Source organism: Elgaria multicarinata, chromosome 2 (genome assembly GCF_023053635.1).
Source record: "Elgaria multicarinata webbii isolate HBS135686 ecotype San Diego chromosome 2, rElgMul1.1.pri, whole genome shotgun sequence".
Classification (NCBI taxonomy): Eukaryota; Metazoa; Chordata; class Lepidosauria; order Squamata; family Anguidae; genus Elgaria; species Elgaria multicarinata.
The window spans coordinates 124614767-124638885 of NC_086172.1; the positions used below are offsets into that span (position 1 = coordinate 124614767).

Below are 24119 nucleotides of genomic sequence, written 5' to 3' on the forward strand. Positions count from 1 at the left end.
ATAGACCATTCTGGGCAACTGGTTTGTCTAAAGGTGCTACATGGCCATCATTCTGTTCTCTGTCATCATCCTAACCCCTCCCCTGGGCACTTTTTTCTTGATTATTGTCATTATTGTCATTAATAAAATTGCCCATTTGTGACAGCACTTTCATATTTTCCATGGGGTTTTTTTTTCACCATGGGAATTACTGAGAGTATATTTGCACAATACCACAAAATACAATCCAAGAAAAAATAACAATGGAAACCTTTACTTTTTCAAGTACATGTGTTGGAATGTCTGATCCGTGAATCGTCTGTCCACACAGATTTCATCCTAAGGTGAAATAGAAGAATTTTGCTTCTTCAAACTCACAGTAGCTATGTATACTCATTTTGAAGGCACACCCTAACACTGAGCTCTGTGCAAGTTAACATAAATCATGGAAGTTTATAATGCTGTGGTAAATTTCCTTTTTTGTAGAATGCCTGCAGATAGAAGAATGCTGTCTAGAAAGTTGTAAGAGGTAGTTATTTATTCCTTGAATTTAACAAATGCCATAATATATGCTTGTTAGCCTGAAGACAGTCATTAGAGTGGGGAGGTGGAGAGAAGAACAACTGCCAAACTGAGGCCAAAAGTACCTTACAATTCTGTTACAACTGAGAATAAAACTAATGAAACATCCAAACCACTAAGATTTTTACTATCTTTTAAAGTTTTCAGCCTCCATTAAGCTGTTATGAAAATGGTACTGAAAGGTTTTCCATTAGTTCACTTGTGCTGGGTTTTTTTTTTATGCCTTTGAGTCTTGGACACATCGTATCTTGAGGGAAATTCCCTGTTCCAACATTCCTGCAACCCAGCACTAAGGATGCATCTGCACAGGAATTTCTCCTGCCTCTATTTGGAGAAGCATTTTCCTGGAAACAAAAGAGGCACACAATGGCATAGGAGAACCCTGTACAAATGTAGCACTTTGAGTTGCGTAGATTATGGCTCTGCTATATTCCCCTTCTCCGGCCAAAATGAGCCGTGTATCACCATGTGCTTGGTTTTGCATGTAAGTGGATTGAGCATATCTGATTGCATAAGGATCTCCCCTTTCTGCTCTCATTTGACTCTTTCTGAAGAAAGTATAAAGGAGATTAAGATGATGTAATCACTCTTAAGCACTCTAACCTTCTTTCTATGAGGCCCCCACTTTTGTTTTTGGCACCATAGGTGAAATACTAAATATATTGGGCTCGTAAGTTAGCCACGTGTGTCCTCTTGTACAGAGGACAATTTTCTATTTGAAGGGCTAACAGAAGACTGTCCTCCATTTTGAAGGCATCCTCTATTTAAAGGGCTCTCCATTCTAAGTCCGGTTTAAAGATAAAGAACCATCAGAAGGAAGACCTGGGCCTTGAAGTTGCCCATCAATAGCACCTGGACTGCAGACTGAGCAAGGCACGCAGGTTGCCTGGTTACTATGGTGAGATGTACTGTATTTCTATTCAATTCATTATAATTATTTAGGGTGACCATATGGAAAGGAGGACAGGGCTCCCATATCTTTAAAGTTGTATAGAAAAGGGACTTTCAGCAAGTGTCATTTGAATGCATGTAGCACCTGGTGAAATTTTGTCTTCATCATAACAGTTAAAGCTGCAGGAGCCCTGCCCTCTTGACCAGATACAAAAGAGAGGAGGGCACCTGCAGCTTTAACTATTGCGATGAAGAGGGAATTTCACCAGATACTGTTTGCATACAAATGACACCTGCTGAAAATCCCTTTTCTCTACAACAGTTAAAGATACAGGAGCCCTGTCCTCCTTTTCATATGGTCACCCTATTGTAATTATTTCTAAATTTGCATATATATTCATATGCAAATGTTATGCAAATTGTGGCTTTTTTTTGTCTTCTTTTGTGGTGATACACATCCTCTTCTTTGGAGATTCACAAGCGGCCACCCAAGGACCTGCATGCTCTTCTCACCCATTACTATTGAGTTCCTTTCATATCCAGCACTCAGTCAGCTACCCAATCCCCTCAATTCCTTTCTTTCTGCGGCCAGGTCACAGCTATGGGCTACAGTGAACTGTTCATTTATCCATGCTTTGCCACTGGTGTAGCAGCAAGGGTTATCAAAGGCAGTAGTCTCCTAGGTGCTTTAATAGGCTGACAATGGCAATGCATCATGCCAGAGCTAAAAAAAAAAACCTCTTCCTCTCAACCACTAGCCATGTGGGATTTGTGCCCCATTCATTTTCTTCCCACTCCCATATTTTATTGAATTAAGGAAGCCAGGATAAGAGGAGCCAGTCTTCTTTCTTCCCCAAAACACTTTATTTTGCTCAGATTCTTTCCTGTCTCTCAACATATACATCTCTGACAATCCATTCTTCTTTTGTGCTCCATTCAGGAGAGCCATCAAAAGCAGACTTTTTAAGGGGTTAACCGACTGCGGTAAAAAAAAAAAAAAAAAAGAGGAGGTGGAACACAATTTCTGAGTCTTAATAAAATACAGGTGTTTTCAGTGTAGGAGTAAAAAAAAACTAGGCTAGTACTGCAGTAAGCATGTATAAACAAGAGCAGAGTGCTGTGGAAAAATGTGCTATTGAATAATGAAAAAGCAGTTTGGAATAGCAGAAGTGGGTTGTGCTAGGGGTTTATGAGGAATGCAGCAGTCCCTGGCTGAGGTTTACCTTAAAGTTCACAAAACTGGGGGGGTGGGATAGCCCATAAATCTTACATGAACTGTTCCTTTGACAGCATGAATTTAGCCTCCAGTGTAATATATGAAGGATTAACTCTTGACATTCCTCTCACTACATTCATGCCCTCTCTTTTTTCTCTCTTTCTCTCTTTTGCTCCCCCCACCAGTGTTTCATTTGATGTATATGTAAACACCTAGTTGACTATTGAACAATAAACTGAAATATTCCCCCCCTTATTTATGATTTGGGATTGGATTCGGGTTTCATCATACCAATAGTAGACCAATTGAAAACAGTGTGGTTAAATTTGTCAGAAGGAGAGGGCCTGCTCCATGTCCTTCTAGGGTGGGGGCATGTTTGAAGCCTTCTCAGTGGCTGCAGTGATTGGTCCCCTTCCTCACCGTTTCTTGCCAGTTGTTGAAAACAATTTTATCTCAGGTTTTTTATGTTTTGGCTTTAACAGCTGATGCTGGCTCTTTGGTTGATTGTTTTATATTTTTCATAAATAAATACCTTAGCACTGTGGCCCCAATCTACCCCCACACACACACACACTTTTATCCAAAGCAAGAGTAAATTCAGTCAGGGATCTCCCAATTCATGTCCCCTTTAGGCCTCATTCCTCACAGTTTCAAACATGTAACAAAGGAGCAGTTTTTGTTTCAGCTGTGAGAAACTTTAACATGCTGTTGGCCTGCACAGCATGAGGAGTAGAATGTCCACTTTCTGTGAAATTAGGGGTAAAGGAGAGAGGTCTTGGTCTCTGTATCTCTACTTATAAAGTGGAAAGTATGTGTGTGTGTGTTGTATGTCCGGAAATGTTTAGCCACTTCCAGATGAGTTAGAAACTTGAAGTTTGACACGGTGATAGGTCTGGCTGTACAATGTAGCAGAAAAAACTAAAAACATGAATTTTAGGGTTTTAAGTATTTTTTAAAGAATTTAATAAAAACCTAGGTTTATGCCTACAACTGTCAGCATGCCTTGGGCAGAAGGCCAGACTTACTAGCCTTTGGCAGCCATTGTAATTCCTAAGGTCAGTCTTGAGCAGTCAACCCAATTCCAAATAAAAGGAAACAACCCACATAAATGGGCTGCATCCATTTGTAGTGCCTCCTCCCACCTGCCATGTGTGGTTTTAAAATCGTAGCTAGATACAGTAGTGTGACTTCGAGAGGCCAAACTCTTTTGCAAAATGTTTTTTTTTTATAGCTGAAAAACTTTTTAATACGTATAAAGCATTGCTATGGGTGGTGGAGAATGCACCACTTGCTACGTCGTGGGCAATATCCAATAGGTGCTTGTGACTGTAGCACAATAATGGTGCTCACTTCAGCAGCATTGGTTCTTGGAGTTTTAACAGGCACCTTCTAAAGTTCTCCAAAATCCCTGAAAACCTGGATTTCCTACTGTTGAATGAAAGCAGAAAAAAAGACAAATGTGTGGATCATGGCAGAACAAGAGCACTTCAACATCTCTGAAGACATATAATTTGAACAAGCTCTTTGTGCCTCAAGCAAAAAATGCTGTTTCTTAAGTATTTCACTCTGCAGATTTTTCTTCTTCTAAATTATTACTGAAATGACCAAAGACAAAGTCCTTTGCCTTGTAGTGGGTTGAGAATGGCTAAAGCAACTTAACCAGGATTAATGCAAGATAATCTTTCACTCTGCCAGAGAGCTGCAGGCAAGTAGATGAATGGGTCTGAATTGCACAAGATTGTTTGCCTGCCTTTCCTCTGGAAGAACTGTGGGAGACTTCATAAACATTTAATTAAAGATTTGTTGCAATGCTTAACCCATGTTGCCTCAATGCTGATCCACAAATAGTTGTGTTCCCATAAAGCCACAAGACAGGATCACCAAAGAGAAGACAAGGGGATCCCAGGAGGAGCCTAGTAAATACAAACAAGTTTTTTTAAAAAAGCATAGCAAAGGAAGAATACATTTCCTGGAATACAGGACTCAGAGGTCACAAGGTCAGAGGTACTGAGCTGCTCATGCATATCTTCCATTCTTTCCATGTGTATGCTTGCTCTGAAGAGGGCAAAGATGTAAGGCCTTCTCATTTCTCACCCTTTCTGAGCCCTAGTATTGAAAGGTCTATTGAAAGCTTCTTTTAAGTCAGAATGGGCACAAAGTGAACTGACCCAATGCAAAAGCACAATTTGGGAGTATTACTTTTTGCTAGAAAGCAATTTTTTTTAAAAAAAAAAAAGTCTCTTGGTTAATGCATCTTCTGTGTAATTGTAAGCAAGTTCTTGTTCTCAAATTTTAAGTCAGAATTCTTCTACAATGATCTTAGAAGGCACTGTGAGCCAGACCCCCGGTTCCAATTCTTACCTGAAAGTTGGAGCAATGAAAAGTCCCAACGTCAGTCACAGGTTTGGGCCCTAGAAATAGAGGAGGATTATTATTATTATTATTATTATTATTATTATTATTATTATTATTATTTACATTTATATACCGCCCCATAGCCGAAGCTTTCTGGGCGGTTTACATGAAGCCTTCGCAAGAGAGTCCAATAATAATGTTTATTATTAGTGTAAAGGCCATATTGCTGTGAGTGCTTGTAGTCTGAGGATGAAACAGATTGTTCCTTGACTCCCATTGTGTCAGTCCTCCAGAAGCTGTATGGTTACTTTCCTTCAATGCAACTGAGGATTTTTGGCCTTCGCTTCTTCACACCCATTGCCACTGAATGACATCCACTTCTTCCTCTCAGGCCTCAGTCTCACCTCCTTCCCTCTATCCCCACATTTTAAAACCCATTTTTTCATAGGGCCACTTCTTTTCCTGCTCCTCCACTGCCTCAGAGTGTTTGCTATGGACTCCACCGCCATTTCTGCCACCAATATGGCCACTTCGAGAGCCACAAAGCCCAAGGCCTCTGCCTCTGCCTTTGTGCTTTTCTCTTGGCATGCCTCTGCAGTGTGGAGCTACACGGAGCTGGAGTTACCCGATTGCCTCAAGCTCCTGGCCAGGGCGCAGAAATATGTTGTTTGGCTATTAAAGCTCAAGCTTTGAACTTTTTCCAACTTTCAAAATTTTCTGCATGTCTACACTGCTCAAGCCCCAGTTTAAAACAAAAATGAGCAAAATTGGTCTGGTAGGTCTCAAGTAATAAGCCTTACCATACCATATTCTTATATAAGATTTGTGAAGCACCTAAAACACTTAGGTAATGTACAAAACACATAAAAAGTGAGGTGTTATAGCATGTATTTATTAATTAAACATATATTCACCCAAAGCACCCTGCAATTTTGCACTGGGCTGCCCCGTCCTGTGCGATATCAAAACAGCTAAGCTAAATGGCTGTAAGAGGGAAAGAGGTTGGAAAACCTGGCACAGAAGGGGGGAAATTGGCATGCCTGCAGCACCTCAATTCATTACCAGTTACAAAATCAGACAGGAAGACAGTGGTTCCCCTGTCTTGACAGATACAGTTTTCATGACAGTTAATCAGTGCCAACCCTGACATGTATGCCTATAGATCTCCATTAGAGCAAATCAGCCAATGACATCAAGAAAGACAGGAAAGACAAAGATCAAAGAGGATATGCAAGAATGAGGAAATAAGATTTGGAAAGAAAAGGAGGACAACAAGGAAATTGACACCGCTTGTTCTGGTGGGCCCTGTCCTTGTAACTGAGCAGAACTGTAGTCTGGTTCATATGTAACCCAGGCTGATGCTTTAATTCATATGCTGTAGTTGCACTAAAATTACTGCAATTGGATTACTGCAATATATTATATGTGGGCCTGTCCTTGAAGATGACTTAGAAGCTTCTATTAGTGCAGAATGTAACCACCAGAATTCTGATTGGTTTGGCCAGGTTTATGCATAATACAGTTCTGAAAATCTTTCATTGGTTTCCTATTTGCTTCCAGGCTGGATTCAAGATGCAAGTGGTGCTTCCATCTAAAGGCCTAAATGGCTTGGTACCCAAATATCTGAAGGAGCATCACTTCCTGTATCAACCTATATGAGCTTTAAGAACAGGGCATCAAACCTCTTTCAACCCAAAAGGCGAATTCCATTCCAGAGAAGTTCGTGATGGCCCCATTCCAGTGGTGGGCACGACTAAAGCCAAAAGGGAAGGAGGCAAAATATCAAAAGCTCTACCTCCTCAGTGAATAATGGGCCTCTGAGGGCTAAATTAGACTTTTATGGATTGCGACCACAACATGTGAGGTGGGGTTTATACGTTCCCATCCATCTGGTTCCTGCCTAAATTTGCCACCTCTTTTTTTTATTCCCCATGTAGAGGATTAAATGTAGGGGGGAGGTAAGCAGCTGGGTGGGAAGGTATTACAATACCTTCCCAATGGTCTTCATTTGTATTGGGTCTTGCATCTTACACAAGAGTTTTAAAAAATCAGGATTACTGAAATGCTAGTATCTAGTTTATTAATGTTGTAAATAAATAATAGTTTTGCCCTTAAAGAGGCCACACTCTGGCTTTGTATTCTCTTAACAAGCCTGTTGACATCTCAAATGAGAAAGGGTAGCTAAATATGAATTTTTCGGCAAGTGATGAAGTGGCTCCTTGGAAGGCTCAATTTGTCCTCTTGGTTCCTCTGCTGAGTCTGGTACCTTAACAGACAGAAGTCTCTTTTGGTAATGGAATCCCTTCTCTGCTTATGCCTATATATATTTTTTTTATTTTATTTAAGGATTTTTATGCCGCCATTCAGCCAAAAAAGGCTCTCACGGCGGCTTACAAAAGTATTTCTTGACAGTCCCTGCCCACAGGCTTACAATCTAAAAGACATGACACAAAAGGAAAGGGGATTGGGAGGGAGGAGGAGGAGGGGGAAAAGCAAAGCAAATTCAGGCACTACAATCTTAGTTGCAAAGTTCAGCAGTTACAGTTGACGGCAGGAGGGAGGGGGCTCTCAGCTGGAGCTGGACCCAGGCACAGTGGAGAGGTGCCTGGCTGCTGCTTCCTCCCTCACTGGTGGCCTCTGCAGAGACAGTTGGTAGCAGGAGGGAGGGGGCTCTCAGCTGGAGCTGGACCCAGGCACGGTGGAGAGGTGCCTGGCTGCTGCTTCCTCCCTCATTGGAGGCCTCTGCAGAGACAGTTGGCAGCAGGAGGGAGGGGGCTCTGAGCTGGAGCTGGACCCAGGCACGGTGGAGAGGTGCCTGGCTGCTGCTTCCTCCCTCACTGGTGGCCTCTGCAGAGACAGTTGGTAGCAGGAGGGAGGGGGCTCTCAGCTGGAGCTGGACCCAGGCACGGTGGAGAGGTGCCTGGCTGCTGCTTCCTCCCTCACTGGTGGCCTCTGCAGAGACAGTTGGACCAAGTCCCTCAGGTTCCCATGAGCTTTCTCATTCACATTTTGCAGGTTTGGGTCTGAGACACTACTTAGGACCAGGGAGGCAAAAGCATCCTCCAGGTCCATGCCTGGGTTGGAAAGTTGTCTGGAAAGATGTCTGGAAAGTTGTAGGGACAAGTAAGGATGCTTGAGGAATTCGTCTTTTGCAAATTTTGATATGAACTCCCAGACTAATGTGTGGATTGGAACACCGTTATCCTTCAGATTTCACACAGCTTTGAACTTTGCGATGCACTTGTCATTTAAAAACATGCCCAAATGTAAATTAAAATGTGCGTTTTAGGATAAAATATGTTTAGAAATGCATACTTGAAGAGAAAATGCATTTAAAATTCTGTATTTTGTAAGAAAATACATTAAAAATAATATGCATTTAAATATTAATGTGTACGTGGATTAAAAAGTAACAACTACAGTTTAATGTGGAAACAGGACAGAATGATTTATGAATCAACACATGTGAAATTGACATGGAGTCCATCCCTAATGATAAGAGATAATTCCCATACAGAAAGTGGGTGAAATCATGGTGACTACTTCCCTCTTTGGCACTCTGTGATCATGCACCAAAGGTAATTGTAGAAGCATTCAAATAGGAGTTCTTCACCAGTAGAAAGCAATGAGTATCATAACTCCCATTTGCGTACACAAAATATTACAGTGGAATCCTATACATATCTACACAGAAGTAAGACCTATTGAATGCAACATATTTACTTCCAAGTAAATGTACCAAAGCTGGGGCAAAATGTCTAAAGACAACTATGAATATAGTACACTGTTCTTATCACAGACTGCAAATCAAGTGAACATGGCATAGAACACAAAACCCATACTGAGCAGATAACTCAAGGAAGTGAGCAGAACCATACACTATGAGTAGTAACCTATTGTATTCATGAATCAGCAGGTGCGACCACTCACGCACTGGGGCTTTTGTGGTTCTACAAATAACCCGAACCAAGCGGAAACATTCGTTTAAAGGTCAGGACAGGTCAGTGGAGCCTGCAGAAGGGAGTCTTGCTAACCTCTCCTGATCTGGAAACAAGCATTTCTGCTTGTTTCCAGTTTTATTTTTAGAAACACAAAGCCCTGTTGCAGAAGCACTAACTCCTCCGAGGACAACACAACCAGCAGAGGTGGAGCGGACCTGTTGATTGCTGCTCTATAACTGAAGTCATAATAAGGATTATATCGTCAAATTTTTCAGATAAGGAATAGGGACAGAAATGCCTTGAGGTGTCTTTTACACACACACACACACACACACACACACACACACACAGAGTTCACAGTCACCAACACAGGGAGCAGCACTTCACGCAGAAAGAACATCCAGTTTAAACACATGCAAATGCAAATACAGCAGCATTTCACAAACAAAGCTTTGTGCATACACAAAGATGCAGCAGCAGCACCTCTCTCTCTTTCTCTTTCTCTCTGTCACACGCACAATGCTCGCTCCACCTCTTCTCCTAGGCCCCAAAAACCTAGCTTCTGCGACCAAAAAGCTTCTGCATCCTGTTTTCAGAAGAGATTGCTTTCTTTTACGAAAAGATTCTACCTTGGCAGTAAGATTTACCAACTAAAATGCCTTTACTTAAATCAGGGGAACCTATTATTTTTTAACTGTTTTTAATGCTTTATGTGTGTATGTTCTGTGTTTTAGAATTTTAAATTTTGTATACTTGTTTTTATCTCAATTTTAGAATTTCTGTAAACCGCCCAGAGAGCCCTGGCTATGGGAGCGGTATATAAGTGCAAATCATCATCATCATCATCATCTTCCAGATGTTGTTACTCCTATCAGCCCCAGCTAGCATGGGCAGTGGTTAAGGATGATGGAAGTTTTAGAGCTCCATCCAATGAGTGTTTTATTGCACGCTCGTTACTGGGCACTCATGGAGTTTGCTCAGGTCTCTCACATGACATCATCTGCCTCCCGCCCCTTCTGGCCTTCCTTACGTGACGAAAGAAACCCTCATTGAGTCCGGTGTATTTTTAAACTCAGAATTGCTGCTCTCTCCTGCTGTGTGCAGGAGAAGCAGCGCCATTAGAACAGTGGACTCAACGGGCCTCGCGCGCCTTGTGTACTTCCTCTTTTGAAAGAGGAAGTAACTGAGGAACAAAAACACGGGCGGAGAAGCGAAGGTAGGGAGTGTGTTTTCCCCCAGTATGATGGAGCTTTTAGTCCAACAAAATTTAGAGGACCACAGGTTCCCCACCCCCAACTTATATGATTAACTGGAACTTTGAAACCTTTTAAGTTTAGTAAAACACAATACACCATGAAAAGCATTCCTATCCTTTAGGGAGAAAATGAAGGTATATTTTGGGTAGGTAGAAAAAAGCTTGTAAACAGTTGTATGCCTGAAGTTTAAAGAAAAAGTTTACACTACTATAATTCAGCCATTTTTCATTGTCTGAATTATATATAATGTCTCTGGAATTTGGCCAGAGAAATTATACTAGCAGCATAGATTCTCCATGTCAAATTTCATACTAATTGGACAAAATCGTCTTGATTTTACAAGAACATTCAACTGAAAAAGCAAGATGCTTAAAACTATGGAGCCTCTGCTGCAATGATGCAGATCCATAATTACGTGGATGGAATAGTTAGAGGCTATTTTGTCGTTAAGACCTCAGTTAAAAGATATATTCCAAAAGCAAAACATCCAGTTCCTGGGTTTCACCTTAGTTCCTGGATTTCACAGTTTAAAGAATTATAAGATTAAACATAATCTATTCAAAACTAGGATGTTTTTCCTAGTTTTTCTTTTCTTTGTTTTTGGAACCACAGCATTCGGCAGTTCCTTTGAGGTACAGCTTCTGGCGCTTATAGGGTGTTTCTTACTCATTCATCCCTTAATTCAGTGGGTGGGTCTCTTGTTTCTTCTGCCTTCCAGCCAGCTTCCTTCTAATACTCCCAGGGCCTGGCTCAGGATTGCTGAGGATTACTCAGGCCAATGATGTTTGTGGCCTTCAAGACTGTGTGTCTTCAGGGGCTGATAGAGATAAGGGCAGCAGAGGATGAGTGGGTGGATTGCTAGTCACTGCAGCTGCCCAAGGGCTGAGGGGGAGAGACAGAGAACATTCTTTTGAATGCATTCAGACACACTGCTATTTCCTGCTTTGCTCTCACAGTGCTCCACCTGCTTTTACTTAACTGTTTCCTGATTTGAGCTCCTAGAAATCCTCCATTGTCTGAGAACTCTTACTTGAAACTGTTATGGCTGTGAGACTTAAAAATGAAAGTGTTAGTTACGAGTTCATCCAGGCATATGCCTTTTCAAGCCAAATTCTTCTTTAATATAACTTTGTTAAAAGCATCTGGAATTAGAAAACTCAGCCCCAAAATGGACCTATTCAGAGGTTGTTGGCAAAAGCCGGTGAAACATGGTAACTCTTGGACTGGCCCAGAAATGTGTGCCTGCTTTTGGGTGTTGTCATCTTCACAAGAACTGTCTCACATTTTGTTTTGTATTTTCTTTTCTTTTTCAGAAACTGCACAATTACATTTATGGCTAGCAATTCCCTTCTTAAAAATTAATGTGTTGCGTATTTTCTATATTACTTTCTGAGGTTATTTCACATCCTGAAGACTGTTGGAGATAATTTGTTGAATCAGCACAATTCAACAAGAATAACAATTTTAAAAAGTTAACAACTCAACCCTGAAGGGAGATAACAAGGCCACAAGTTCTAGAGGAGAAGCTGCATCAGTCTCTTGCAGAAAAAGAGACCTTTGGATGGGAGGGAAGGATAAATAAGGAAAGAAATATGCCAGATTGTAGAATATTAAAACCATGGAAGAAAGATGTTTAAGTATTACTAAATGTAGCAAAATTTGCTGTGTTGTATTGGGACTGGCCCTAACATTAAGGCAGAGTGAAGTGTCCACCTTGGGGAGCAGATGATGGGGGCAGGCGGGTATAGGGAGTGGTGTTGGGGTGTTGGAGGACAGAGGTATGTGTGCCACACAACATGCCCTATGCCCCTTAAGCCAGCTACTACTTTGAGGTGTGGTAGACAACACAGTCCTGTCACCAGGGTGGGAATTCGATTCAACTACCTCTCTGGACAGCTTCTGTATGTAGAAGGTGGGGGGAGAATCTTTGCCTCCGGTGCCAAAATCTCTTAGGACAGCTTTGGAATGAGCCCCCACTAAGGCAGCAATCCTAAACATACTTATTAGGGAGTACATCCCATTGAACTTGGTCAAAATTACTTCTGAGTAAACATAGTTAGGATGGCATTGTAAAGAAGATGGAATTAGGCAGGGACATTAAAGCATTTTCTGCCTTAACACAAAAGCAGGTTTGATAACATGTCAATTCATTTTCTGGCATTTTGTTCATACATTTCTATGCAGGACCAGGTTTAGTACACAGATTGTTAATTCTTATTTTAATAGGTATCGGGTAAAGTTTGTACTATTGTATATTACACAGCTTAAACCTTGCCAAGCCCTTGCATTTTTGTGCAAGTATGTTCAAGATAAGCTAAATCATGAGTACACAGAGCTCACAGAGGGCTGAGAGAACCTTTCAGAGCTGGTTTGCATTACTGAGCAAAAAGCTTTGTGGATCAGAAAGGCCCACTTTCCTTTTGTCTACCTGTGCCACCTTGACCCAAAACCTATTGTCAAAACAAGCATCAAAAGACTAAATAGAGGCACCGTGTTTGATTTTCCAAGCCAGTCCCAAGGCAATTGGCTCCAGAAACTCCGCATATAAGATTTATAGCTTCCTTCATCTCTACTCTGTAGCTTCGTATCATTGTACATGCACATATGTGCACGTGCACATTTATAACTGCACTACAAACAAATCTGGAGATAAATCGCTGTTGCTGCTGCAGTGTGACGCTCTTTACCTACATTCGAATCAACGAAAAATCGGGTTTATATTTAATGAGGAGCAATCCCATTGTCATATAGATGGGGGCCAGGTAACTCCTGCTGAAGCCAAGCCAAAGAAAGAAAATGTGCTAAACCATCTAGCATGGGCAATATCTACCACCTCCTAAGCACGATATTCCTCAGTTTCCAGATAATTAATCTAACCAGAAAGTATATATGACATCTTAATTCGATCCCTTTACTATATACATTTTCCATAATTATTTTCCACTTTGGTCATCTCTATATTAGCCCAAATACAAGCCTTTATCATTCATAAAAGTTTGTCATGCATTGCTATTGGGGGTCTGCCAGGCCCCATCACTGCAGTCTTTTAAGAAGACCCTGAAGACATAATTGTTTACTCTAGCTGTCCCCATACAATTATGTTTTATTGTACTGGTTTGTAGCTGCAATTGTGTTATAGGGTTTTGCCTTATGTTGATGCTTGTTGTTTTGAGGAACATTTGCTTTTTGTATTGCTGCGTCAGTTTTTATTATATGAATCTTATTCTTATATGCTGCCTTGGGAGGGCTGCTGTCTTGAAAGGCGGCCTAGAATTTTTAAAAAATAAATAAGTAAATAAATAAATGAAATACCATTCAGTTTGCCTTAGTAGTGTGATCCAGGTTTTGGATGAGTTGTGCACATATTTAGGGTATGTCCTGACATGATTTCCAGATGTTTTGTGCCTGGGAATACTGTGCAGTCCATACTTTATTTAGCACAATGCTCAGCTTTGGATTTTCTTCACCTCAAGTTGAGTTCCTTGTCAAATAGGCGCTAACTAACCTCTCATGCTATGCACCTCTTTCTCCCATGCGAGCCAAGATATTGGCAAAGGTAGCAGTATAGCCACGTTCACCATGACAGCTTCCCTAGCCAGTTCCCCAAGAAGAACCCAAAATTCAGGTATCTGTGTTGATCCATATCAACAAACCCATTCTAGCAGTTCTCCGCTTCACCAGGAACAGGACTTTTGTGAAGATAAAGGGCTTTAGAGTGCAATCCTATGCATGTTTAGACCGAAAAAAGTACTAGAACTCCCAGAATTCCCCAGCCAGGACTTTTTCCTATCTAAATGTGCATAGGATTGCACTCTTTGTTTCTCATTTAAGCCCAGTTTCTGCCCCCAATACTTAATAACAGGGATAGCTCACAATATTGTTGCTGAGAAAAAATATTTTCCTTCACCTAAACTAAGCTAAGCTCAGAGGGGAAAGGAAATTGTCGGGCAGGTGGGGACTGGCAGATGACATCAGTGTCCCTGTTAATGGGAAAGTGTTGGTGATGCATCCCTGTGAATCCTGGCTGCATTACTGCTGGACAAAGGGCTCTTGAAGCAACCACCCGCTCCTTTCTAACAGCAACAGCAACAGAGAGTCTGTCAGAAATCTCCTTGTTATGTACCTCAGGGAAACAGGATTGAGAAATGTAAGGGAAGAACTCTGTCAGAGCACAGTGGGGCAGTGGGGGGCAGGCGGGATAATTAAAAAGCTCTTGTCTTGAAGTGAGTGTTGGATTGCGTAAGTGGCTTAACTGCTCTACCAAAACCTCCATTACTGTTCATACTCAGGAGCATGGGGTTACCCAGGCCATTTTGCAATCATATGGACGGTGAGGACACTTCATGCACACAGTCAGTAGCAGTGAGATCACATGAAGTCCACTGCTGTGGCTCTATGCCTTTACTATGCAGGCTAGCAAAAGCCACACATCTCCGCATTACAGGAATTTCTAACCACATCTTTAATAATGCCAGGCTTTTGGGTGCACTCCAGTGTTTTGTTGCAGTCTGTAATGGGGGAGGGGTGTCTGTAAAGAAATAAATCAGGAAATGGCAACATTTTACGCGGGGGGGGGAGTAGTTTAAAGGACTCTGATGGGGGAGACAAATGTTTGCCACTACCCTTAACTATCTAGGACAATAGAATTGAGGCACATAAAAAGGTCACAGAGTCCGTCTTCCGCCAAGATCACAGAATAGCCCCTTCCTCCCACAGATAGTAAACTGATAAAAAATCAGATCCCACAGCAAATGTTAACATACTGATAGGGATCTTGCTTATAATAATAAATTACCATTGAGTGACATCTGATAGGTCATGCAGTTCTATGTTCTATTTCTGTCTCTCATGTTTCTCCCCCTGCCCCCACCAGTTCAGGAATCTTCTCTAGAGAGTGCATTTTTATAATGGTTTCCCTTATGATGTTTAAAAGCAATGTGTTTTAGAACTTTCCAGTGGAGAAAATATTAACCCTGTAGCTCAAATTAGTGTTAGGAGTGCCCCTTGGTCCAGATTTTTTCATCCCCTTTGGAAGCCAGGTGTCTTATAAATTTTCCTCTTCTATTTTTGCCCCAACTTTTTTGTTAGATGTGATAATTTTAAAGCTGTGAAACTGTACTGTTCCTGAAGGATTAAATGGGCATAATAGACTGTTTGTATACTCTATGACACATAGTGGTTAGCAACCCATCATGGCTTAGTGTCATGTGTGAACCCAGCCTCAGTGGCTGAGTGTCGGTAGTTGTTGAACCGTGGGTTAGAGTGATGTATGGCCATTTTCCATAGGATGGCTTGTTAACCATGCTAGGTGGCTTATTTTTCTCAAACAAGCCACCTTGAGAACCTATAGTTTTGTTGTAAGGTTGTTCTGGGCGGTTAACAAGCCACACTGCACAGTTAACAAGCCATCCTGGAGAAAATGTCCTGGGCTAACCCACAGTTCAACAAACAACCCATGGTTCAATAACAACCCACATTCAGCTACTGAGTATGGCTTAGCATGTTGTGTGAACAGCCCCAGCGTTTCCCTCTTCCCTGAACAAAATTTGACCCCCACAAAAATCTTCAGCAATGAGCTTTCCTTCCAACCCAGGTCTTATTGATAACAAGCAGACAGCTTGCGATGCTGGATGAAACTACTTGGCAGCACTCAGCTGAAATCAGTGCCGCCATCTTTCTCACTGACTGTCCATAAAATATATTAAAGGGGTGAGAAAGAATAGCTACAGTGACCGAGTTTTATTTAAAAATGGGGACTGTGTGTGACTGGAGGAAGAGTGGGGTTTTATTGTATAATTCCTTGAACAATGCAGCCTACTGCGTAGATAGCCACACAGACTTTGGATTTGTTTATTTTTGAAGGCATTTTGACTCTCATATATTACTATAATTGTGGTACACTATATTGCCAAATTTGATGAAAAAGGAAACATGAGAGGTAGCCTTTGTTTGAAGAAAGAAGAGTGTTTCATTTCTTAAACTGTAGGTTATCTTAATCTTAAGAAAAACTCTTCCTTTGGGGATCCAAAAAGATACCAATTGAAAATAATTGTTGTTTTTGTTAGTATATATAAGTACATTTATTTACAATCAATCCATTTATAAGGGGTGGGGAACATGTGGCCCTTCAGATGCTGTTCAACTGCAGATCCCATCATCTCTTCCTATTGGCTATACTGGTTGGGGTTGATGGGAGTTGCAGTCCAACATTTTGATCACCCCATGTTCACCACCCCTCTCCCAAAAACTAGAAATAAGTCTTCACTTGGCTGACACCTCTAGTATTAAAGCATTATAGAACTGTATTCATATGCCAATAATTTTATTTTACCGTTAGCTTATCTCTAGCAGTAGTACATTATTACATCAGGGTCCATTTAACAGAAAATGTAGTTTTAATGTTTTACTTGTTTTAATGTTCTTGGTTTTTTAAAAAAGATTTTATTGTTTTAAATTGTTGTGCACTTCCTTGATGGCTTTTTGGCAAATAAGGTAGTATACACATTTTAATAATATCATAAAATAATAGAAAGCTAATTTAGATGGAGGTTGTTATTATTTTATGATATTATTAAAATGTGTATACTACCTTATTTGCCAAAAAGCCATCAAGGAAGTGCACAACAATTTAAAACAACAAATTCTGAGCATTGTAGGGATGTCTTCCTTATAAGAGCCTTCCTTTGACCTTGGTAACTCTGAGGAGGAAAGAAGTATACTGTATTGTTAATGGAATCTACTTTCAAGAGTCAGTATAAAGAAGGCTAGTGTTTAGGGGTAAGGAGGAAATGCATGCATGTTTTAATCTAAAATACCAACGTCCATGCAAGAATGAGGAAAATGTTCAATGACCAAGGAAATAATTAATACAGGTCACAACCAATACGTCTTGGCCTTATTTTATGGGAAGGTGAAGTATAAATGTAGCTAAATAGAAAGAATAAATTAATTTCTATCCTGTTTTCCATCTGTGCATATTGATATTTCAGCATATCTTCTCTGGTAAAATTGTAGAAATGAAAAGCATGGAGCCAGCATAGAAGATCTCTGTTAAAAATAGGACCAGACCAGACTAGAGTATTAGTTATTTAAGATAAATGATAGTTGGGATTATATCTTCTTCAGTGTTATTTTGGTGCAGAAGTCATCTTTAGCCATCAGGATTCAACTTTTCCCTCCAGCTGTGTTTAGTCACCTGGAATTGGGTGTGTGCAGGACGGCCGGATCACTGAGCACATTGCCACCATTGCAATTTTGTGGAAAACCATATTAATGGAGGAAGCTGAGATCCAAAAGCAGATTATATAAGGGCAGGGAAATCCACCCCCTTGCCCCTAAGACATCACTCAGAAATTCTTCAAATGAAGTAATTTCGTTTGCTCTAGAGAGAGCTCTACCAATATCTACAGCAGTGATGGGCAACTTCCAATGTTGGAAGCTCCCTTTCTGGTCTGCAACATTGTGGAGGAGGGCATAAATGTTATGGATGTCAGACTGACTGGTCTGTAGTTCCCAGGTTCCTCCTTTTTGCCCTTTTTGAAGATAGGGACAACATTAGCCCTCCTCCAGTCGTCCGGCACCTCAACCGTCTTCCATGATTTTGCAAAGATAATAGACAAAGGTTCTGAGAGTTCACGGTCTAGCTCCTTCCTATCTCTCCTCTCTCATCTCACACTATTGCCCCGCTCGTGCTCTTCGCTCCTCTGATGCCATGTTTCTCGCCTGCCCAAGGGCCTCTACTTCCCTTGCTCGGCTTCGTCCATTTTCGTCTGCTGCCCCTTACGCCTGGAACGCTCTTCCAGAACATTTGAGAACTACAAGTTCAACCACAGCTTTTAAAGCTCAACTAAAAACTTTTCTTTTTCCTAAAGCTTTTAAAACTTGATGTTGTGCAGACTTCTACTGTTACTTTCTACTGTTAGTTTTTCCCTACCCTGTGCCTGCTTACCCTTCCCTGTACCTGTTGGCATTCTCTTCCCCTCCTTATTGTTTTACTATGATTTTATTAGATTGTAAGCCTATGCGGCAGAGTCTTGCTATTTACTGTTTTACTCTGTACAGCACCATGTACATTGATGGTGCTATATAAATAAATAAATAATAATAATAATAATCTAGGATGCAGTTCATCGGGCCCTGGAGATTTGAACTCATTCAAGGAAATTAGGTGTTCTTTGACCATTTGTTTATCAATCTCAAACTGTAATTCTGTGCAATTTGAAGATGCACAGCTTGTCACGATCAAAGGAATAGAAGATCGTTCCTTCACATTAGTGAACTACCAGGAAAAGGATTTTTTTGGGTTTTTTTAAAAAAAAATCAAGGGATGACCCAATCAGATTCAAATTTGCATGCTGAAAGCCCTCCTTAAGACTGCGCCAATTTTGGTCTCTTTATCTTTAAAACTTATGCAGATATAAGCATTTGTTTGATTTCCATTTTAAAAATCCCTTAAAATCAAGAGATGACCCAATCTGATTCAAACTTGGCATGGCTGAAGCCCTCCTTAAGACCTATCACTGTACCAATTTTGATCTCTTTATCTTTAAAAATGGGGGCGCTGTTGGCAAGGAGGGTGCATTTTCCACATTTCTTTTAAGGTGAAAATGCCCACTGGAGAAAAGGCATATCCCTCTCTGCCCCTTGAAAACATTCCCACAGAACATCAGATTGAAAACGATGGACGAAAATACACGTTGAAGGTAGCACGTTGTCCTTTTGATTTACCGGAAGAACCAGACTTTCCCTGTGCAAAAAAACAGTGCTAGTGGGGGGGGGGGGGGGAAGCAAGGGCAGGACATGGACGACGTCACCTGAGTCCTTTGCACATAACCCACATTGACAGTGGGCTATAATGCAGCTTTGATGGAGCCCTTATGGTCCAGTTACATCCCTGGTTGCTTCTGTTCCATTTGTGAAATGCTAAGCTCAGTTCTCATGAGCTAAACTTGCTTTTTCACAGAAAGAGGCTACAAATGACTCCCTGCTTGGTAGATGTGGTGTGATTTAAACCATCCAGGTAAAAGGGGAGCTAATTGCTCCTAGAAGAAAAGTCCTCAAAGGGGCCACTAGCAGATATCTTCAGCCCGGGGAGTTTTAAAGCTTATTGCTCTTCCCAGCACACTTTCTTGTCTCATGATTATTGGCTTGTCTTTTAATTTTTTGGGCTGTGTGTGTGTGTGTGTGTGTGTGTGTGTGAGTCAGTCAGTCAGTCAGTCAAATGGGCATATCCCAGACATGCACCACTCATATTCACTGCTATATTTGCTGATATAAGCAAATATTTTAAAGGGGTTGGGGATAAACCTTCAAAAGACATCTCTGTAGAATGACGTATAAGCAGGAGTGCGAAAAGTGGTGTTTTTTTAAAAAAAAGACATCTCTCTTGTGAAGACTGGTAAAAAATATTTTAAAGAGATAGTTGTAAGGCCTCATATAGGCAAAATAGCTGTGAGATAATATCCAGGATTAAAGGAGTTAGGAAAAACAACTGTTGCTAGCATTAGAAGATTAGTAACAATTTTGTAATGAATTAATTTTAGTGCTAAAAATACTAGTAGAGCACAAAGTGGGCACCGTGTTTGATGCAAAGTGCACAGGCTACTAGTGGCTTATTGAGGAGCAGTGTCAGCTCAGTGAAGTCTCTTTCATATAGTTTTGGTGTTGCTTCTCCATAATGATTTGGATCCAGATATGTCTTCTGTGAGCAGAAAGGTGCTTCCATTTGCAGAAGGCAGCCCTGCTGAATACTCTCAATTTTCCCACCCCACTGTAGTCCCCAGCTTCCTTCAACCCTCAGGAATAGCTTTTTAGGGTGCGCAGGGGGGTGTAGTGGGAGGGGGAAGCCAGGGAAGTGCCATTGCATGAGCGCATGTCTGGTCATCTAACTCTGGATCCAACCTGATGTCTGAAGGGGAATGTGCACATCTCACCCCATCATTAGATGTGCAAACTGACTTTGAACTCCATCAGATGAGCGTTTTATTGCACACTTGTTACTGGGCACTCACGGTTTTTTGCAGGTCCCTCTCACGACGTTGTCTGCCTTCCACGTGCCTCCCTCCCGTTCTTGCCTTCTTTGCGCCACAAAAAAAATCCCAGTAAGTCTGACTTAAAATAAAGACAGAAGTTGCCACTATCTCCTGCTGCGTGCAGGAGAAGCAGTGCGATCAAAACGGCCCACTGAATGGGTCACGTGCACATTGTTTACTTCCTCTTTCAAAAGAGGAAGTAATGGGGGACAAACGCATGGACAGAGAAGCGACAGTAAGCAAATGCAATTTTCCCCTGTGTGATGACACTCTATGTTGGGAGTTTGAACACCCTGAAGCTACTCACAATTTGCTGAGATTTACAACTTAGTTTGATTGTTTTCTCTAGAGCTTTCAAGAGTGAAATATCAGATCCAGTTCTTGAACAAGACAGGAACTTCAGGCTGGACTCTGGTTTAATCTCGTATGGTGATTTCATAGTCTAAATTTATTTCCTTGGAGATCAGGCTTCTGTTTTCTTTTTCTTTTCTTTTAAAAAGTCCCCCACACCTGCTTCACATGCTGCCCTCTCCCCAACTTTGCAGTCAACATACTGCTTCACATTGGACTCATCGCTGTCCTTTTGAGTCTATCCTCTTACCTTTAAACTGCATCTTTACCCAGCTTTATTGACATACTTCAGCGCTTTGTTCCTGAACAATAGCAGTTGGCTCATCTAGGTGCATGTTGCCCTTTGGGGGTCCTTGGAGGAACTTTGCTGTTCAGCACGACAATGGAACTTGTTTGAATGATCAGCTGAAGAAATCCAACATGCTGAAGCACATGTTTGCCTAGGTTTATGTCACCTTGCTGGGCAATTATTAGCAGCAAACGTTTCTCTTTAGTCTAAACTCTCCTCCAAACAAGGAGATGTAATCTGCAGTCATTCATTATCACCTTGAATATTTTTCTCCTGATAAGAACTGGATCCTATTCCTAGTTGCTACTCTGCTCATTTCTTATCTCATTTGCCTATAGCAATGAGTGAATGATCTTAGGGGGCACTCTTACTACAGGCTTCTATATTGTCCTCCACTTCATGTACAACCTTTGGCAATTTGAAGTTTGAGTTCTCTCCTCATGCATGTGCTGGCATGGTTAGGGCAATACTCTCCTCCAGCAGGCTCCTGCCTGCCAACTAATTGTGCCTCTCTCCTCTAGGAAGATCAGCCAGCCAGCCATGCATGGGCATAACATTTTAGTAGTGCGTACACATAAAATCCAAGATGTGTTAGTCTAGATTGTGTGGCCAATTCCCAAATTATAACTGAGTTATCTATCATGCTGTCCAGGCATACATGCTTTGGTTTTTATACACAGACACACATCCTATTCAAACATTACACCCAAGTGTGGATGGCTGGCAGGAAATGTCTCCATTGGACAGGGAAGGTTAGAGCCATCTCACACATAAGATCAGGGGAGAGTATCATCCAACCCAGCCCAATATTTGTAAAATTCAAGATAGTTGAAACCCTGATAAATATTGAACATTGTTCCAGTGCCATTTGATGAACAGCTCAAGATAAATTTGTTTAAGCTCCCTTGGCTCTGTCCAACCTTAGTAAATACTTTTGCCTTTAGAAAATCTCTAATACATAGATTGGATAGATTAGCTGAGAGCGTTGTTTGCCCTTCCTCACGTATTCTCTGAGGGCTGAGATACCTGATGAATATGGCCAGGTCAACATCCTCTGCAGATACAAATCAGCAAAGTTTCATCAATTTCAACAGAAACATACCAGTCTACACCCACTGACGGTTGGCTCATAGACAAAGGAATTGCTCAGGTCATCAGGTGGCGGAGTCTGAATTTTGGCTTATTCCTATTAATGCCACCAGTGGAGTTGAGGGATTTTACCCCATTTAATGCTAAGTGCTGCCATCTCTTATGAGGAAGCTTGCACCTGTAAGCATTCCCCTTTACTTTGGTGCTTAGTGTGAGGTCAATTATAATGATGTGGTTTGACCTTGTATAAGTTCTCAGTCAGTCAAATTTTTATTATGGGTGGAACAATCTTAGGTATCTGTCCAGAACCCCCTGCTACCTCACAGCGGGCAGTAAGAGGGGAGCAGTTGTTGTTGGGTGTTTTTTTTCTTTACCAGTTTCTGTGCCAACTGGTTTTTAAACATCAGCATGCCCCTGGAATGCTCCAATCTGTCCCCCAGTGCCCCAGAATACTGTAGAGGGAGGGGGGTCAGCAACAGGGACAGAACTTCACGTCGATGCATTGGGGAGGCCTGCATCTGCACACTATTACAAATATACGTTGTAAGTATAACTTGCCTTGAAGAGGAGAGCCAAATAAAATAATGAAAATGTTTTGGTCAAGAACAGTTCCAGTCTATTTTTATTTGTATTTTATGGTCTTTCAAGTGGACTTTCCCAAATGACCAGGCACCTCTGTAATAATTGATCAGAAATAATGATGATTCTTGCATTGATCAAAATCAGAAGAAAGATAAGGAAGCACTTGTCAACCAGCCAGAGACTAGCTCACATTGGAAAATTGTTGCCTTCCAACATTGTGCTGATCTGATTGAGTGGAGAATCCAGTCTCTCTTTGCCTGCAGAAATACCATTATTCAAACTTTAAAACACATGCACAAATAGAGGCAGGTATAGCACATCACATTTTTACTAAATACATTTTATTTCTTATGTGTTTCAGAATCAGATCGAAAGGACCAGCCATGCTGCAGCTGGGAAGGAATGAGTCCTGCACTTCATACAATAAAATTGAGGAAAGATACCTTTTACAATGAACCTGAAATGGCTTTATCCAGTTTCACTAGTGACACTCCCTAGTTCACTGCAGCATTTACAATGTTCAGAAATACAAGCAACTGGAAAAAGAGAATGCTGAAGCCCAGAAAACAAAGAAAAGGCAGTCGATCTGAACAGATACCATGTTTTTCTTGGTATGGAAGAACTTCTGTATGAGTTGCTGCTTTTGTCTCTCACTATGATGGCAACCAGAGATTTCTGAACTGATGATAAACTCTGGAATCTTTAATCTTTCACGTTCTCCTTAACATTAGTATGAACACAGTGGAAGGTAATATTCTTGAACCCCGTAGGCCAGGTGTTGGCAATGTGGTGACCACGGTCACCAATGCACTCCTAGAAACTGCCATGGTCTTTACCTCTCACACTTAAAAAGATTTGTAAACACATTTTTTTACTGGCAGCTGGGATTTCTGTGAAATAGGTTTTTGTTAGTGCTGAAAACTGTGGGTTCAAAGGTGTTGCTTAATGTGTTGGGGCTCAAACCTCACTTCTGCCTTGTGGTCAGTCTTGTGGACATGTCTTTTGTCATGCCTACCATGGCAGCCATTTTCCAATTTCCAAATGTGTCTGGCTGAAAAAGGTTGACCATCCCTGCAATAGTCTGAAGCCTTTTTCTGGTTAATAGGACTGAGATACAGTTCAGTGTTCGTCTTCCATTTTCTGTGCATTTTAGATTAATCTGACTATTGTCTGATGCAACAAAAACTAATCTACCCAGGTTTCAGAAATTGTAGTGAATTCTGCCAGCACTCTGCATGGATCATAATCTTCAAAGCACGCTTATAGCAAAATCCAAAAGGTCAATATGAATTTCTACTAGCAATTTCCATTTTCAAAACACTTCACAAATACTACCTAATGTCATATACTTTTGGTGTATCAAAGCAGAACAACTTTATGGGATCACATAATTTGTCCATACTTGACAGCAAGGATATATTTACATACCTGTTTGGAAACAAAACCTCCAACCTCTGCAATCCACATTCAACTGTAATATCATCCTGAACTATCTCTATGAGAAGCAGCAGTGACGGGGAGACCAGTGTGGATGATGTGATCTCTCCAATAGCGCTA

General features: G+C 41.2%; 1 protein-coding gene across 2 annotated transcripts in view; it reads left to right on the forward strand.

Moving 5' to 3' along the window:
* Positions 1 to 23428, forward strand: part of RAD51B (RAD51 paralog B) — a 369395-nt gene extending 345967 nt beyond the window's left edge. For both annotated transcript variants that reach the window (XM_063118844.1, XM_063118848.1), the window contains one exon: positions 22924 to 23428. In XM_063118844.1, the coding sequence (XP_062974914.1) occupies positions 22924 to 23060 (137 nt within the window). In that variant the 3' untranslated portion in view covers positions 23061 to 23428. The remainder of the gene's footprint in view (positions 1 to 22923) is intronic.
* Positions 23429 to 24119: the final 691 nt, after the last annotated feature.